This window comes from Cavia porcellus, unplaced genomic scaffold (assembly GCF_034190915.1).
Source record: "Cavia porcellus strain 051 isolate PalLab524CR breed Dunkin Hartley unplaced genomic scaffold, mCavPor4.1 scaffold_21, whole genome shotgun sequence".
Classification (NCBI taxonomy): Eukaryota; Metazoa; Chordata; class Mammalia; order Rodentia; family Caviidae; genus Cavia; species Cavia porcellus.
Window position 1 is genome coordinate 64,610,444 of NW_026947504.1, and position 16,778 is coordinate 64,627,221.

General features: G+C 36.6%; 1 protein-coding gene across 3 annotated transcripts in view; it reads left to right on the forward strand.

Moving 5' to 3' along the window:
- Setdb2 (SET domain bifurcated histone lysine methyltransferase 2) overlaps positions 1-16,778 on the forward strand; it is a 78,362-nt gene that overhangs the window by 30,739 nt on the left and 30,845 nt on the right. For all 3 annotated transcript variants that reach the window (XM_063232794.1, XM_023560491.2, XM_063232795.1), the window contains 7 exons: positions 3,258-3,374; positions 7,223-7,392; positions 9,040-9,265; positions 9,670-9,766; positions 11,038-11,113; positions 13,372-13,712; positions 16,263-16,351. In XM_063232794.1, coding sequence (XP_063088864.1) covers positions 3,258-3,374; positions 7,223-7,392; positions 9,040-9,265; positions 9,670-9,766; positions 11,038-11,113; positions 13,372-13,712; positions 16,263-16,351 — 1,116 coding nt within the window. The remainder of the gene's footprint in view (positions 1-3,257; positions 3,375-7,222; positions 7,393-9,039; positions 9,266-9,669; positions 9,767-11,037; positions 11,114-13,371; positions 13,713-16,262; positions 16,352-16,778) is intronic.

Here is a 16,778-nt window from a genome sequence, read left to right on the forward strand (position 1 = left end):
CTTAAAAAAATTCTGGAGACAGGATCTTGCTAAATTGCCCTACTCCAACTGAGATCCTCTTTTCTCAGCCTCCCAAACTGCTGGGGACTGTAGGCTTGTGCCACTGCACCCAGCAAACCTTTGTTATTTTTTTTTCTTTCTTTCTTTTTTTGAGACACTGTATTGTTACACAGTTCAGGCTGGCCTTGGGCTCATTTTGTATCACAGTCTGGACTCGAACTTGCAAACGATTCTCCTGCCTCAGCCTCCCAAGTGCTGGGATTACAGGAGTCCTCTGCCATGCCAGCTCAAACCTTTGTTCTTAAACACTATAATATATTGTATTTTATTTTTACTTAAAAATCATTTCCTGGCTAATTTTTTTTAGAAATTTAATGATGTTTGCAATTAATATATTTAATATGCCATTAAAAAAATGAAATCTTGTTCTAGTATCTATTTGCAGGATTTGTAGATATGAAGTTATATTAAATGTATACTGTATTTGATACAAAGTCAACTATACTAGGCAAAAGAAAAAATGAAAAAAATGTTTATCTTACTGTGGGTCATAGTCAAAAAATATTCAAAAGCTTGTCCTTCACATCTGCTTAATATTGATGATAATGATGAGGTTCACTATAGCACTGTTACATTGAAAACCTGTTATTTAGCTGGTAGGCTCAAGCAGTTCTCAGCCTCATGAATAAGCTCTGCTGTGAACCAAGTAGACAGTGGCTAAAAGCTGTAAGAAACTCAGAGAAATTAACTGCATTTATGTATTTCTTGTGTGAATCTCAGAAACATTATATTGGATGAGGTGTGGTGGCACACTTGTAATCCCAGCACTTGGGAGCTTGAGGCTGAAGGATCAGGAGGTTAAGGCCAGTGTGGACTACAAAGCAAGACCCTGCCTCAAGAAACTAGTGGGCAAAGAAACACATTACACTGAACAAAAAACACGTTGTAGTATGGCGCTGATACAGGAAAAACTGTCGGTTGTTGAGATATATATATAAAGTATGAAGGATACCACATCTTCAGTTTTATCTCTAGTGCTTTTTTATATTGGTAATATCAGTATTGATTTTAATATATAATTAAGTTTATTGCTGCATTTTAGATATCCATAATGATCATATTCATCATAGAGGATTCAAACCTGTATGATACATTTTGACTTCTCTGTTTTTCCCATTTCCCTCTCTTCCTTTCAACCCATGTTTCCCTCCCTATTTACAAAGTTTTGTTCTTATTTTATTCTTTTTTTAAAAATTGAGTTTTTTTCCCTTTTTCCTTCCTCCCTTTTCCCCTTTCCCCACTGTAGTTCTTCTTTCCTTTTGAATGGTTTCTTCCCATTTCATAGTACCTGTTTTTACATTTTGGTCTTTATTTATTCTTTGAGTTTCTCACACTAGGGAGACAATGTGCTATTTACACATGTGAGTCTAATTTATTTTACTTAAGAGTATGGCTTCAAGTTGCATCCATTTACCTAGAAATACTTCAAATTTATCCTTCTTTGTGGTTGAGTAGTACTCCACTGTATTAAAAAAAACCCACATCATCTTTATCCATTCTTCAGGTGACGGGCATTTGGGTTGTTTCCATGGATGCATATATGTCACTGTGATATGTTGTTTTTAATTTTTCTAGGGAGATACCCAGAAGGGGAATAGCTGGGTCAAATGGGACCTCTAATCCTAGTTTTTTTGGCTTTGTTTTTTGGTACCAGGGATCAAACTTACTGACTTTACACTTAACAGTCAGGCGCTCATGCTACTGAGCTAAATCCTTGGCCTCTCTAATCCTAGTTTTTTGAGGAAATTCCATACTGATTTCCAAAGTGGTTGCACCAGTCCATATACCCACCAACAATGGAGAAGGGTTCCTTTTTCCCTGTAGCCCCTCCAGCATTTGTTATTGGTTGATTTCTTGATGACAGCCATTCTTTTTCGGAGGGAGGTACTTTTTAAAAATTATAGATATTAGTATATATGTAGCAAAAGATGGACTAAACAAAATGCTAACAAATAATTCTGAGTTGTGGAAAAAACAAGAATGTTGGAGCTGGGGATTTAGCTCAGTGGCATAAGCACCTGCCTTGCGAGCAGATGGTTGGGAGTTTGATCCCTGGTACCGATAAAAAAATTAAAAAAAAATAAGAATGTTACAGTATTTGTGTTTACTTTTCAACTTTACAAAGTGATATGAAAAAAGGAATTATAGGTTTCTTTTCTTAGTACACATTTATAGAATATGGTTACATTCATTGTGGGAGCCACTACAGATTTTGACGTCTGTAAACAAAATACAAATTAATGTGTTTATTGAGTTTGTTTTCTACTATTGGGAACAGGAGCCATCATGCTGATGTGTGTTATGTATATATAGGCAATACAGAAGAGACACATAGAGGGAAGGAATGTAAGTGCCAGGGATACGGCTCAGTGGCATACGCGCCTGCCTGGCAAGTACAAGGTCCTGAGTTCAATTCCCAGAACCAAAAAAAAAAAACCAGAAAGAAAAGAAAAGAAACAAACAGTAAAAAGTCATTTGTTCATCTAAGGAGATAAAAATCCAGGAATTTTAACCAGCTCACCAACAGTAACATATCTCAATAGCTGGGATATCCAGGGTCCCTACTTTCTATGGAGTGTGAGTGAGTCCCAATTAAGTTTAAAAAAAAATCATCTCATCAATTAGAGCAAAAAAAAAAAAAAAATGTAGATTTAATTTATAGTTACAAGTGTCTGGCAACAAACTGGAAAACTTCTAGTAGCCAGATACCTAGCATCAATCTCTCCAGTCTGTTGCTACTGATGTGAGAGAGAACTAAGGACATCTATAAAACTGTGCTTCTGTGTGTCCTTGTACAAGAGCAGAACTAGCAGAATATTCATGAGCTTCCACAGAATACAAAATGAAAGTAATTAGCCATGTGTGTGGTGGTACATGTCTATGATCCCAGCAAGCCAAAAGAGAGGTAGGAGGACCACTAAGAGTTCAAGACCAGGGTGAACTAAGGGCAAGACATGCCTCAAAAAATGGAAAAAAAAAAAACTGACCAGAAAAAGGAGAGGCAGTGCAATGTATAATTATTTATAAACTTTTAATAGATTTTGTCTTTCAAAGAGGCCCATTCTTTTAGGGAACGAGTTTCCATATGGTCCATAACTGAACAGCTGTTATAAATGCTGTCACATCATTTACACATTATCAGTTAACTTTGTTTTTTTTTTTTTAAGGCTCTGACTTGTCTGTTGCCTTCCTTTTAGAACAAAATGTGCATGTCTTCAGCTGACAGCAAGAAATGCCAAAACTTCCCCCCTGTCAAGTGATAAAATAACTACTGGATATAAGTATAAAAGACTACAGAGACAGATACCTACCGGGTAAGATACTTTGAAGATTAGTTGCCCAGTATTTGTATTTGTATTTGGGGGTACTTTCTTTATTGTTGGCAGTCTCATGGATACTGTTTAAATCTGTTTCTACTACTAAAAATCCAAATTATTAAGGAATAATAATACAAAAATTCCCAATCTGTTGTCTTGGGAATGGAACTAAGAGACCACATATATATGTACAGTGCAGAAAATATTCAAACACTCATCTGTTTTAAATCTGACTCTTATCCTTCCCTGTAGGGTTGGCTTACTTTGGACAAGCATGTCCCATTAAGAAATCTACTTTTTGGTGCTCACCTAAGACTTAGTAATTTTCAACTTTTCAAAGTTGATACTGCTGAGTGCTGGATTACAAGGCAGGACCCTCCAGGGGGGCCTGAATTCAGGGGCCTCACATGGGAGTGCTGCCCTGTCACCACACTGCACCCCAGCCTCCGCCAGGCCGAGCCCTCCAGCCCAGCAACTGAGCAGTGGGAAAAGGTCATTGCTCTGAAATCTTGAATTGCGAGGTTTACAACTTTAGTTTTGATGGGTAGAGACCAAGATGGTGAAGTAGGAAGCTGCAGAGAGAACAACCTCTGAGAGGGTCGCCATCCAGACATTGGAATATAGCATCAGGAGGAAGACAAGACGAAGGCAACCACTTGACTGGTTCACTGGACCCAGGAAGGATCTGAGGTGAGAAGTGAAGCCCACAGAGAGAGTGAAGAGAAAACTTTGAATGAAGAAGAAGGTAAGCAGCAGTGCCTTCTCCCCGAGATGGGAGTCACTGCAGGAGAGGAGCTGTTTGAACCTGTGGACACAGCCATGGTGGTGGTGTGGTGACTGATGGCTGGCAACCTCAGAAGCCTCTGCAGAGAGACACAGCAGTGTAGGGGAGCAGCAGATATGGAACACTGCACTGGCTGGTGGCGAGTGCAGAGAATTTAAGTCTTGCTGCCGGGGACATCTATTGGCTTGGAGATGGGCTGGCTGAGCTCAGAACCCAGAACTGCTGTTGGCTCTATCTAGTAGATCCCAGCTGGGCTCAGACATGCAGAAATTGCTCAGAAAGCGGGGAGCCCACTATGTCTGGTCCCCAGGCAGGCCTGCTGAGATTATTTATTACTCCGCCAAAAAGCTACTGCTGGCTTGCTGGGATAAAGTGGCACAATACAAGACGCTGCCTCCACAAGTGGTTAACTAGTGAAACCAGAGAGAATCTTGGAACAGAGAGACCTGTTCTTCTTTTAATGTTTTTTTCCTCTTTCTCCTACATAGTTGTTATATGAGTGTGAACATGGTTCCTAGCCTCTTTCTGGGTGTTGTTTTCTTCTTCCATTTATCTTTTCCAACTCTTTTCCTTCAGTCTTCTTCACCAATTTCCCAAAGTTGGTGTGATCTCCTTTTGTTCTCCAATTTTACTTATAACCCCTTCCTCTTCTTCTAGGTCTCTATTTTCTCCTTAATCCATTTTAAATTTTAAACCACAAGGGCAAAATTGACACATTAAAGGCTTATACACTGCATATAATTTTCTGATGTTTTACATTTTATTATATAATAACAAATCTGGTTCATGCCATTAAAAATGGCAAATTAAGTGTTAGCTCAGTTTCTCATTTTCTAGGCTGTGTTTGATACTACTGGTACCACTGTATCCAAAATTGACATAATTCTTCTAAACAGCTGTTGGTCCATAACTGAGATTGACTAAGGGACTCAGAAAATACTGTGGCACAGTGCCAGAGAACCAGGGAAAATAGTGCTTCATCAGTTAGACAAAAAAAAAAAAAAAAAAAATCAATAATATTAGAACTAAAACTTAAAGAAATATACTTAATAGCTGTCTCTGGAGTGTCCCCACCCACACAACATCAGAATACACACTTTTCTCAACTGCACATGGGTCATTTTCCAAAATAGACTATATACTGGCTCATAGAACAAGCTTCAGTAAATGAAAAGGAATTCAAATTATCCCATGCACACCAACAGACCACAGTGCGGTGAAATCAGAAATCCATGACAAAAGAAACCACAAGAACTTCATAAACACATGGAAATTAAATAGCACCCTACTGAGCAACCAGTGGGGCACAGATGAAATTAAAGAAGAAATTAGACGGTTTTTATAGTTGAATGATAATGATAATACAACATACTGGAACGTGTGGTACACAATGAAAGCTGTCTTGAGAGGTAACTTGATAGTAGTAAATACTCATTACAAGAAAACAGGGCAAGTGCCTGTAAACAACTTAATGGTGAACTTCAAACTTCTAGGAAGAGAAGAGCAAGGGAGCTTGTACAAGGGAGAAAATCTGTAAAGATCAGAGCAGAAATGAACACACTAGAGACTAAAAAAAAACACAAAGCATCATGAATCAGAGTTGGTCCTTTGAAAGATTAAATAAAATTGACAAACCCTTAGCCAATCTTATCAAAAAAAGTCAAGACAAATTACACAATTAGAAATGAAAAGGGTAAAATCATAACATCCTGCAGAAAGCCAGATTACCTATCCCTAGTTTGAAAACTTGTATTTTAATAAGATGGAAAATATAAAAGAAATGGACAGATTCCTAGATACATATAAATTACCGATGCTGACTCAGGAAGATATAATTATCCTAAATAAACCAATATCAGTGAATTTGAAGATATTGCTAAAAACCTGTCAACAAAGAAAAGCCCAGGCCCTGATGGATTCACTGCTGAATTTTATAAGAAATTTAGAGAAGGCCTAACACCACAGCTTCTCAAACTCTTTAATGAAATTGAAAGGAAAGCAGTACTTCCAAATTCATTCCTTCGACCAAGCATTACTAAAATCAGAATAGGACTCAACTAAGAGAATTATAGGCTAATTTCCCTAATAAATATAAATGCAAAAATGCTTAACAACATACTGGCAAACAATGCAGCAAATTTTCAAGAAGATTATGGTTCAACATAATCCATAAATGTAATACACCGTATTAACAGAACCACAGTCAAAAATGATATCGTCATCTCAATAGATGCAGAAAAAGCTCTTGAAAAATTGCAGCCACCTATTCATGACAGAAAATTGGAATAGATGGATGGTTTTATCTCGATAAAATTCATGACAAGCCAACAGCTGCATCATACTAAGTGAACAAAAACTGAAAGCTTCCATTCCAAAATCAAAGACAAGACAGGGATGTCCGCTATCTCTACTCTTATTCAACGTAGTCCTAGAAACTAGCTGTAGCAATTAGACAAGAAAAGTAATAGGAAAAGAAGTTAAACTATCGTAATTTGCAGATGACATAGTACTCTACATAAAAGATCCCAAAAACCACCAAGAATACTGGAATTTGGGGGGGGGGGTACTAAACATTTTAAAACAGCTGATATTTACCATGTGCCAGGCATTATGTTGGGAATTTTGTAAATATTTGCTCAGTTGCTTTCACAGGATGTCCCTATAAACTAGTTACTATTATATAACCTCCATTTTCAAGAAACAGGTAAGCCAAGTGTGATGGCACCTATAATCCCAGGACTTGGGAGACTGAGGCAGGAGAATTGCCATGAGTTCAAGGCTAGGTTGGGCTACATAGTGAGTTCAAGGCTAGCCTGAATTTTGTAGGAGATCCTATCTCAAGATAAAACACAAAATTTATTAATTAAATAAAATAGATTACAAAACACACAGATGGTAAATGTGGAAGTTGTGATAGAAACCCAGTCTAGCACTGTAGCACTGAGCCTTCGTACATAGTGTACTTTTGTCAGTAATTACTGTGTCAGTGAAGTAACTATATAGATGGGTGTTTGCTTTGTTGAGGTGTCTGATTTTCTTTCTTGTATTGTTTTATTGACAGCATTTATGAATGTAGCCTGTTGTGCAAGTGTAATCGACAAATGTGCCAAAATCGAGTTGTCCAACATGGTCCTCAAGTAAGACTACAGGTGTTCAAAACTGAGAAGAAAGGATGGGGTGTACGCTGCCTAGATGATGTTGACAGAGGTACATTTGTTTGCATTTATTCAGGTAAAACAAAAGTTTATTTTCTAATTACTCTCCAATAAGATACACATTTCTGAATATACGTTTTCTTAGCTGGGATACTGAGATCTTATAGGAAGGTAAAGAACAATAGGATCTTGGAGAAGCATCAGAGAAGACAAATGATTGGTACTTAAGAATAATTTTGGGGAGGTGGTGTGGGGAATTGAACCAGGGCCTTGGCATCCCAGCTCTTTTTTATTTTTTTATTTTGAGACAGGATCTCCCTAAATTGCTAGGCTGGACTTGAACTTGTAATCTTTATGCCTCAGCCTCCCAGAGTTCTGGGATTTCAGTTATACACCATAGTGCCCAGTTAACAATTTTTAAATAAATGTCTGCCTTTGATGGTTCAGATTTTTATATACTGTTAGGTGACTCACTTGGTTTCAAGGACTCCAGATGTTATCCATGCTTATTCCAAAGCAGTGTGCTACAATTATGTATTTATTGATTCTTTTGAACCATGCTTCCAATGCCATACATATTCTCTAGTTACATCGTCCATTGACTTCATCATGTCAGATAAAAAATTCACATTTCTGTGATTCAAGAAAATCCACATTTCTTACTGCGATGTATGAAAGGTTGGGAAACATGGCTAAAAGAAATATGCTAGATGGAGTCTTAGCAGCTAATGAGTAAGGACTGAACCAATCTGCTCATCTGAAATTCTCAGTTCAGTCCAGAAACAGTGCAAGAAGCAGCTCACAGAGTTATCAGAATTCATAGTCAAATTTGGATCTCTGTGCACACCACTTGTGTGTACATATACTACACAATGTACCTAGACATGCTTATTTCTCAAAGTAACTCTTGAATGGAAGCTGCTTATAAAATACCAATGGTGTCCTGGGAAGTATCTTTGGCAGTATCTGCATCCCTAGAAAATGTACCTAAGATATCTCTCTGATCTACTAAGCATGGATAAGAATATCTGACTGCTAATTCTGAGCTGCTCACTGTAGTTTTGAATTCCTCGGGGGAAAACACATGAACTTTAGGCTGGGATTTTACTGTCATGCAGGACTTGATATTAAAACAATAGGTATTTATCACCACTGTTTGAAATGGGTCATTTTTGGCCTGTTAATGACAAATGTACTTGAGAAGCTGAGGCAGGAGGTTCACTGTGAGTTCAAGGCCAGTTTGGAATACGTAAGTTCAGGGGCAGCCTGTATTACATAGAGATCCTGTTTCAAAAACAAAACAAAATGGTCATTTTCTAAACAACTGTTAGTGTCAAATGATAAAACCTTTTTAACTAGATACAAAAGTTGCAATTTTAAGACTATGTACAACTCTGCTGGAATATTTTCTGGTTCTTTAAAGTTATATTACTACCAAAGCATGATTCCTTTTTTATGCTATACCAAAATGAACAAATGCTTCTTTGAAATACTCATTTTTTTTTAATGCATGGAAGATAGATTCCCTCATTGGTGTGTTGGCATTTGTTTGAGGTTTAGATATCTTACAGCAGTTTTCTAGGATGTTAATGTGTTATCTGCCTTCCAGAAGTAAGATTCACACAGCATAAGGCTTGTCATAGAGCAGAAAGAGAGATGTCCATTTGTTTTTAGCAATTACATTATCTTCTGCCTTGGTCAGACTCTTACTGTTTTCTTTTAGGAAGGTTGTTGAACAGAGCTAACCCCAAGAAACCTAATGCAGTTGATAAAAATGGAAAAGAAGAGACTATTATGAAAAATATATTTTCAAAAAAGAGGAAAATAGAAGTTACACATTCAGATTGTGAGGCTGAAGTTACCCCATTAGAACTGGAAACACATCTTAGAAGTGCTAAAACTGAGGACTGTCCACTTAAGTCTAGTAATAATCCAGAAGAGCTCGTGATGTAAGTAAGAGTTTAGAAATACAATTAGAGTGAAGTCTAAGTTACGCATCGAGTGGTTCTTTATCCCTAAACCCCACTCCTATATATCATCTTGCTTCAAATGTTGTAAACTTAACACTGAGAAATCTAGGATACTTATTTTTTATGGATGCCATGTTTTGCTGTCTATTTAATATCATGATTCTATATCTAAAGTTTATAGGTTCTCTTTTTTAAATATGCCTCAGAAATTACTTACTTTGAACTATGATTATGTTTCTTTCAGTAATGAGCAGTATGCATAGTTGTTTTTACATAAATTAATTTGTAATGATATATTTAATAGTAATATTGCCTGTAATTTCAGGGTTCAATGAAGGGAATTTTCAGCACTATCCCAAATAATTTTTTGTTGTTGTTTTCAGGAAAATGAGTTGTCACAATATTTCAAGAATTCAGTATCATTCAGTTAGAAGTCCTAGATCCAAGACAGTCATTTTTCAACAGAGTGGAAAACAGAAGGTAAAAATTATAAAACGTAGATAGAAGCTCTTCTGAGAGCCTCTCTTTCCTTAGTTTAAAATGTTTATGTGACTTAATAGTTTATACGATTTTTTTGTATTGTTTTGGAATTGTTAAGCTGTTGAAGGTGTTACGACATGTTTTATTTACTTAGTATTTTCTATAGCAGTTGGTATGTTTCCAATTCAGATAAATAAGGAGTCATGTCCTGACAGTGGTCTCTCCTGAGACTTGAGACTGTCTGAGTCTGAGAATTTGTGGGAAGTGCTAGTGTTCAAAATGAATAGTGATATATAATAATCAAAATGGTACAGCAATTTAGATTAAGAAGAAGGTATTGAGATAGGACAAAGAAAAGATGTAACTTTATAAAGGAATTATCCAGAAAGCATTTATATGGCAACCTATGAGGGATACATTTTGATACTAGTCAAACTTGAAGCAGAAACAGACATAATGATAGCATACAGTAGGCCTTGTTCATACAAAATAAAAACTGCTCTACATGTCGTATAAATATTTGTCATCAGTTTACTAACAGTAAATACCTTGTCAGTGTCATATAGTATATGAAAGATTGGGCCTTGAGGTCAGAAAGACCTGAGTTCAGCCTCCAGCTTTTCTGCTTATTAGCTGGGTGATATCTCCTACAGATTAACGTCAAAAACCTTGCTTAGCAAAAGGCTTGGCACTCAGCTGAGCATTCAGTAAATGTTCAATTCAAATGCTAAGAACCTAAGGAAAAAATAATGGTTGCCATTTAGTCAACAATTAGTTGGGTGATGAACGTTATCCTAAGCATACAATATAACTCTCTTTTAAATTTACCACTGAAAGTGATTGCAGTATTTACAATGCATAAAGACAAACAACTTCTTTACTCTTTTCTTTGAAATAAAAACTAGCTAATGTTTTTTATCTTTGTGAATTTACAGTTGAAGCTAAGCTTATAGTCTTGTATCAATATTTTTTCAGTACTGAGGATGATTACAGCTGAGATACAGACATGTATTGGATTTTAATGCCCAAAGAATGTCTTAACAGTCTTTGTAGATATGGTGTAATAAAATGCCTAGGGTAGAGCGCAGACAAAAGAGTGAGATATGTTGGCTCCATTTGCCTAAAGACTCCTTATGAATTCAGCTTTGATGCTTTTCAAAACTGATGTATCATAACACACTATGAAGACTGACACTTGATGAAAGAGGCCTAACTGCTAAATATTTTGTCTTGATCTAGAAAGTAAAATCTCTTTTTTACTTCTTTTTAAGGAACTTACTTCCTTGGATTCTGTCACCTCTGGAGAAAACAATGGATTACTGAATTGTAAAGCCAGGAGGAAACAAAGTAGGCTTTGCTCAGTTTTGCTGCGGTTGCCTGCCTCTTCTGCTTGCTGCTTGCTTGTCAATCTCTTGCTCCCTTTTGTGGCTCTTCCTCCAAGATTTCATAACAAACTTCATTTGTCACAAAAGTTATAGATCAGCGAGGCAAACTATGGTTTGTGGGCCAAATCTGGGCTGCCACTTTAACAAGTGGCACTTTAACAAGTATGGCACATGGAGGAATGACTTTTAAATAGTTGAAAAAAAAAACAGGGGAATATATTTCATGACACTTAAAAATTAAATGAAAATAACAGTGCCAGTGGCTATAAATTTTTATTGGAACATTGCCACAGTTGTTCATCTGCATATTGTTTGTACTTTATACAGTATCAGCTAAAACAGAATACTTACAAAAAAAGGTACATGGTAGCCGAGCCTGAAATGTTTGTTCTTTGGTCCTTGACATAAGAAGTTTGCTGACCTTTTGGCCTGATTCATAGTGTACATGTCTGATTCTGTGTGATCCACAGATGTTGTCTGTGGCTTTGGAGGCACTTTCCAAAGCAGCTACTTTCTGTTATTTTGAACTCTTTAAAAAATAAAGACAGATCACTCTTTTGCAGTAGTTCAGACATCACCACTAAGGGAATGCCCATCATGACTAGTGAAGGGTTAAAATATTAGTACCCTGAGTGCTTGTTTGCAGTTACCATCCCCTGGCATACTGAATGGTACAGCTGGGGAAAAACCTGGTTTATGATACTTTTGCATTTCAGTATCTCCCTCAACAGAGAAACATTGTCCTAGGGGAGTTCCTTTTTTGAGGAGCTAACTGTTGCTGCCTCTTTTCCCTTTGAGCCTCCTTGTATCTGTAACCATGGCTCCCTACCTCGCACTAAATGATAGAGACTGGGGAAAGCATGGCAGCTTCTTGACAGAAAATTCTATTAAGAAAGGGCATCTTCTATATTATATTTATTTCACCATTTAATCTGTGTGAGCCATAATAAGTTGCTTTGGTTCTTCTGCCATTTTCATTGACAACCATAATGCATATAGCAGGCAATCCAGTGTTGTAATTGTATAACTAGAATGGCTTACAAGTAACCCTTGATTAAAATACAACTACTGGGGGCTGGGGATTTAGCTCAGCGGCACAAGTGCCTGCCTTGCAAGCGCATGGTCGTGAGTTCAATCCCCAAGTACCCATTAAAAAAAAAAAATACAACTACTGCAGAAATAACGGCCACAACAGGACTGAGTAAATCAAGATCCTTAAAGATTTCGTTTTAGTATTTTTTTATTTTTAATTGATAAATTATAGTTACATATATTTATGGGATGGGGTACAGTGTGACAGTATATCGTACAGTGTGTAATGATCAGATCAAGGTAACTGATACATTTATCAAATCAGACACTGATCATTTCTTTAGGTTGGCAACATTTAAAATCGTCTCCGTTGTTTTGAAATATATAACTAATTTTTGCCAACCATAGTTAACTATATATAGGACATTATAGAATATCAGAACATTGGAAGTTACTCTAATATATCTATATCTTTAGAACTTATTCCCCCTGCCCAGCTGCATTTGCTAACCATCCTCTTTTTACCCCCTTTCCCCCGTACCCCCAGTCTCAGGTAACCATATTCTGTTCTAGCTTCTGTGAGATTACCTTTTTAATCTCTTAATTTCCTTGTGCCCCTGCATTTGGTGACACAAGCTTTCACTTATCCCATCTGACATTTATTCATGTTTTTAAATACTCTCAGAAAATTGTTTTCATTATTGGGCAAGAAAAATAATTTAAAGACTTCATCTATTTTGAAGTATTGTTGTTTATAAAGTATACTTATTAAATGATTATCTGGCAGAAACCAATCCCACTCTATTGCATGTATTTAGAATATAATTAGATGCAAATTTCAGAGTTAAAGTTTGTTAACAATAGAAATTAAATGTAGTAATGACGAAGCAGCCTGGAGATTCATTAAAAAATAATACCGCTTTATAGAAGTATTATATAGAAAGAAAGCACTTTGTGAGCCAGTTTGTGGTTGATTGTTTCCCTGTTCTAATGTTACAAGTCAGGCAAACCTGTTTTAACTCTGAGAATTAATTTTTTTCTTTGTAAAACTAAAGAAATATTACCACTTTTACAAATTGTAAAGATTCGTAATAATTAAAGCAACTAGCATCTAATTAGTGTTAATCTCACCACTGTTGTTCAGTCATATATATTTCTTGACAATTCCTTCCTGACAATGTCTATCAGAGGACTCAAGTTCAAACCAAGTTGGCGATTTTAAAGACCTTCAGCTGCATGAATCAGATGTGATAGATATAACTAAATGTGAAGAAGAAAGTCCACCAGGGGATAGATGTAACCCAGCAACCACAGCTGACAGTGAAAATATTGAAAAAGACTTTGAGGTTCAAATAAAAACACCCCAAGAAGAAAAATCTCCAGCACGTCAAAAGCAGTGGGCCTTGTCTAATGATGAGTTGCTAAGTGAAATAAAGAATACTTCATCTACTTCTCCAGTGAAGTCCAGTGAAAGCAACATGTTTTTACTGGATGCCACAAAAGAAGGAAATGTGGGCCGCTTTCTCAATGTAAGTATAGGTGCTGAGATTTATATTTCACAATAACTTTTTCCCTGTGTTGCTTTTAAAATGTCATAAGAAAAATACAATTAACTGATTCTAAAGCCAGAACCTAAGTTAGCGTTTCAGTGTTCAAGTTGTGTGTCCGGAATGTTCCTTAACAGCTAATGTCTCATTAATACTGCTATAATTTAGGAATAACTGTTTAGGATGTTGTAAGGAATTAACATGCTTGAAATTGACTAGTAAACAATTGCTTAAAAAAAAACCTCTAAAAGATGGTTCTGTAAGAAAAGTATGTAAGTACATTAAAAAGTTTTGAAGCCTACTTGCCCAAGTTGAAAAAGTATATGGTCAGGAAGAAATTGTTGAGATGGCAGACTTGGCATTGTAATGAGTCTTGTGTCAGATGAGTGTTTTGAGATGGTAGCTGTTGTAACCCCCCAAAAAAGCAAGGCCCCATGATGAAAAATGGGGCAAGACCCCCAAGATGATAAATAGGACAAGACGACGTCTTTTTTTAAAAGAAGTGCTTTTATTTTAGCTGGCCCAGCGACACAGTGCAGATGGAATTTGCAAAGCTGTGCAACTGAGTTAGAATTTTGACTGATTTTTATAGTTCATTTATGATTAGCTCATTGATCATTAAGTATATAGTTATGAGAAACAGAAACAAGGTGGGCCTTTGTTCCCCTTTGCTTGAGGTCAGAGACATTTCACAGTGGGTGGTTAGCCAACTCATAGTCCTTGGTCTGCCAATTCCAGGAACATTTGTCTCTCCTAAGGGAACAATGGTTAACACAGCTTCATTTGTCTCTTACAAGGGGAACAAAAGTTGACACAGCAAACAGGTTACTAAGGTGGGGGGGAACAGCTCATACAGAACAGCATGACTTGGCGGTCAGTTAATTTATAACAATGTGGTAGGTGCTCCAGGTACATGGTTACTAGGGCAATAAGCATAGAGCATAACAGCAGCTGGTAGGTAAGTAACAGTATCAGAAGTTGGAATAGTGGTAATGTGAAGAAAGAGTATGATCAGTATAAGTAATGCCTGTATTTAGCAAAGAAATCAGTTGTTCATATGTCTTCCCTCCAGAGGTTCTGTTTTATACTAGAATGTAAAAATTAAAGAGAGAGAGTGTATCTGTTTTGTTTTGTTTTTTTTTGCAGCACGGGGGATTGAAGTCAGGGCCTTCATACTGAGCTATATCTCCAGCCCTTTTTTATTTTATTTATTTATTTATTTACTTATTTTTGTCTTTTTCCTTTTTATTGGTACCGGGGATCGAACTCACGACTGCCTGCTTACAAGGCAGGTGCTTATGCCGCTGAGCTAAATCCCCAGCCCCCCTTTTTTATTTTGAAACAGAATCTCACTGTTTGGCCTCGGCCGGGGTCAAATTTGTGATTCTCCTGCCTTAATATTCCAGATTGCTGGAAATTACAGGCCTACATCAATATGATGTATATTTTTCGTATTTTTTGTGCTCAGCATGGCAGTACACATCTTTGATCCCAGATCTGAGAGGCTAAGACAGCTGGATCACCATGAGTTAAGACCAGCCTGAGCTACATAGTGCGTTTAAGACTAGCCTAAACTACATAGATTGATCTTGTTTCAAAAACAAAACAAAACTTCTCTGTGAAAACTGTTTGTGAAAAAAAAAAATAATTTAAAAGCCCTACAATGAGAAGTACCACACCCTCATCCACCTTTCTCCTCACTCTACTTTTATGACTTTCTTGTGTATTCTTCTAGTAGTTCTGCAAAGTAAATGTATGTTTTTATCCTTTTTATATATAAAAATAGCATATTACATTGGCTGTCCTACATTTTATTTTTTTAAATTAATGGCATATCCTGGAGAGCTTTACATATCAGTACACAAAGAGAACAACGCATTCTTTGTTTGTTTGTTTGTATGTCTTATTTTATAATTGCACAGGATTCCACTGTGTAAGTATGCTGGTTTATTTGAGCAGTCCTCAGGTAGGCATACATTAGGGTTGTATAAAACCCTTGTTTAAATCAGTGTTCTGTGAATAAATTATAGACACATGCAGATGAATCTGTAGAATGCATTTTAAGTACAGGGTTGGTAAATCAAAAAATAAATGCACTTATAATAATGGGAAGTATTAATACAATGTCTCCAGCTTTTGGTGCCATTTTGTAATTCTTCCATCAAAATATCAAAGTCTCTGAAGAGCTTTTCAGAGCTGGAGATGGCAGCAGATGCCCATAATCCCAGCACTTAAGAGATTGTGGCAGGAGGACAGCTGAGAATTTGAAGCCAGCCTGGCTACACAGTGAGTTCAAGGCCAGCCTGAACTATATATAGCAAGACCTTGTCTCAAAAGCAAAAAGCAAAACTAGAACAGAGCTTTCTGAATAGGCTTCTGTTGTATTAATGGAGCTGTTATGTGTTATAGTTTTTTTATATATTAGCACAGAAAGCAGTGATGTATTAGAAACAGAATGGTATTCTAATGCTGTAAAGCACAAGTTATTGTATTTTATCCTATATCTAACCTCTGTGTTTAATTTTTTTACAGCATAGTTGTTGTCCAAATCTCTGGGTACAGAATGTTTTTGTAGAAACACATGACAGGAATTTCCCATTGGTGGCATTCTTCACCAACAGGTTTGAATAACTTTGCTTATATGAATTAACTCTGAAATCATGACTTTAAAAATAATACTGTAGCCAGGCATGGTTGATTGAGGCAGAGATAATCTCAAGTTTGAGTCTATGCTACACAACTTAGTAAGACCCTGTCTCAATTTTAAAAAAGCTCAGTGTCAAAACCCTGGGTTTGATCCATAGTACTAGGGAAAAGAAAAAAAAGAAAAAACATGAGAGGAGACAATGTATAGTATAATTCAAAATACCTGGTACCCTAGAATATAGCACTCAGCCTAAACTGTTCCTAGTCAATAAAATAAATGACAGGAAATGACAAAAGAATGCTCTCTCCTCTAGTCAAGACTCTTCCCCATCCTCTTCCATATAAAAGCTTCACATTTGCCCAACACACCTCCTTATAGATATTAGCAGTATCCTTTTTACT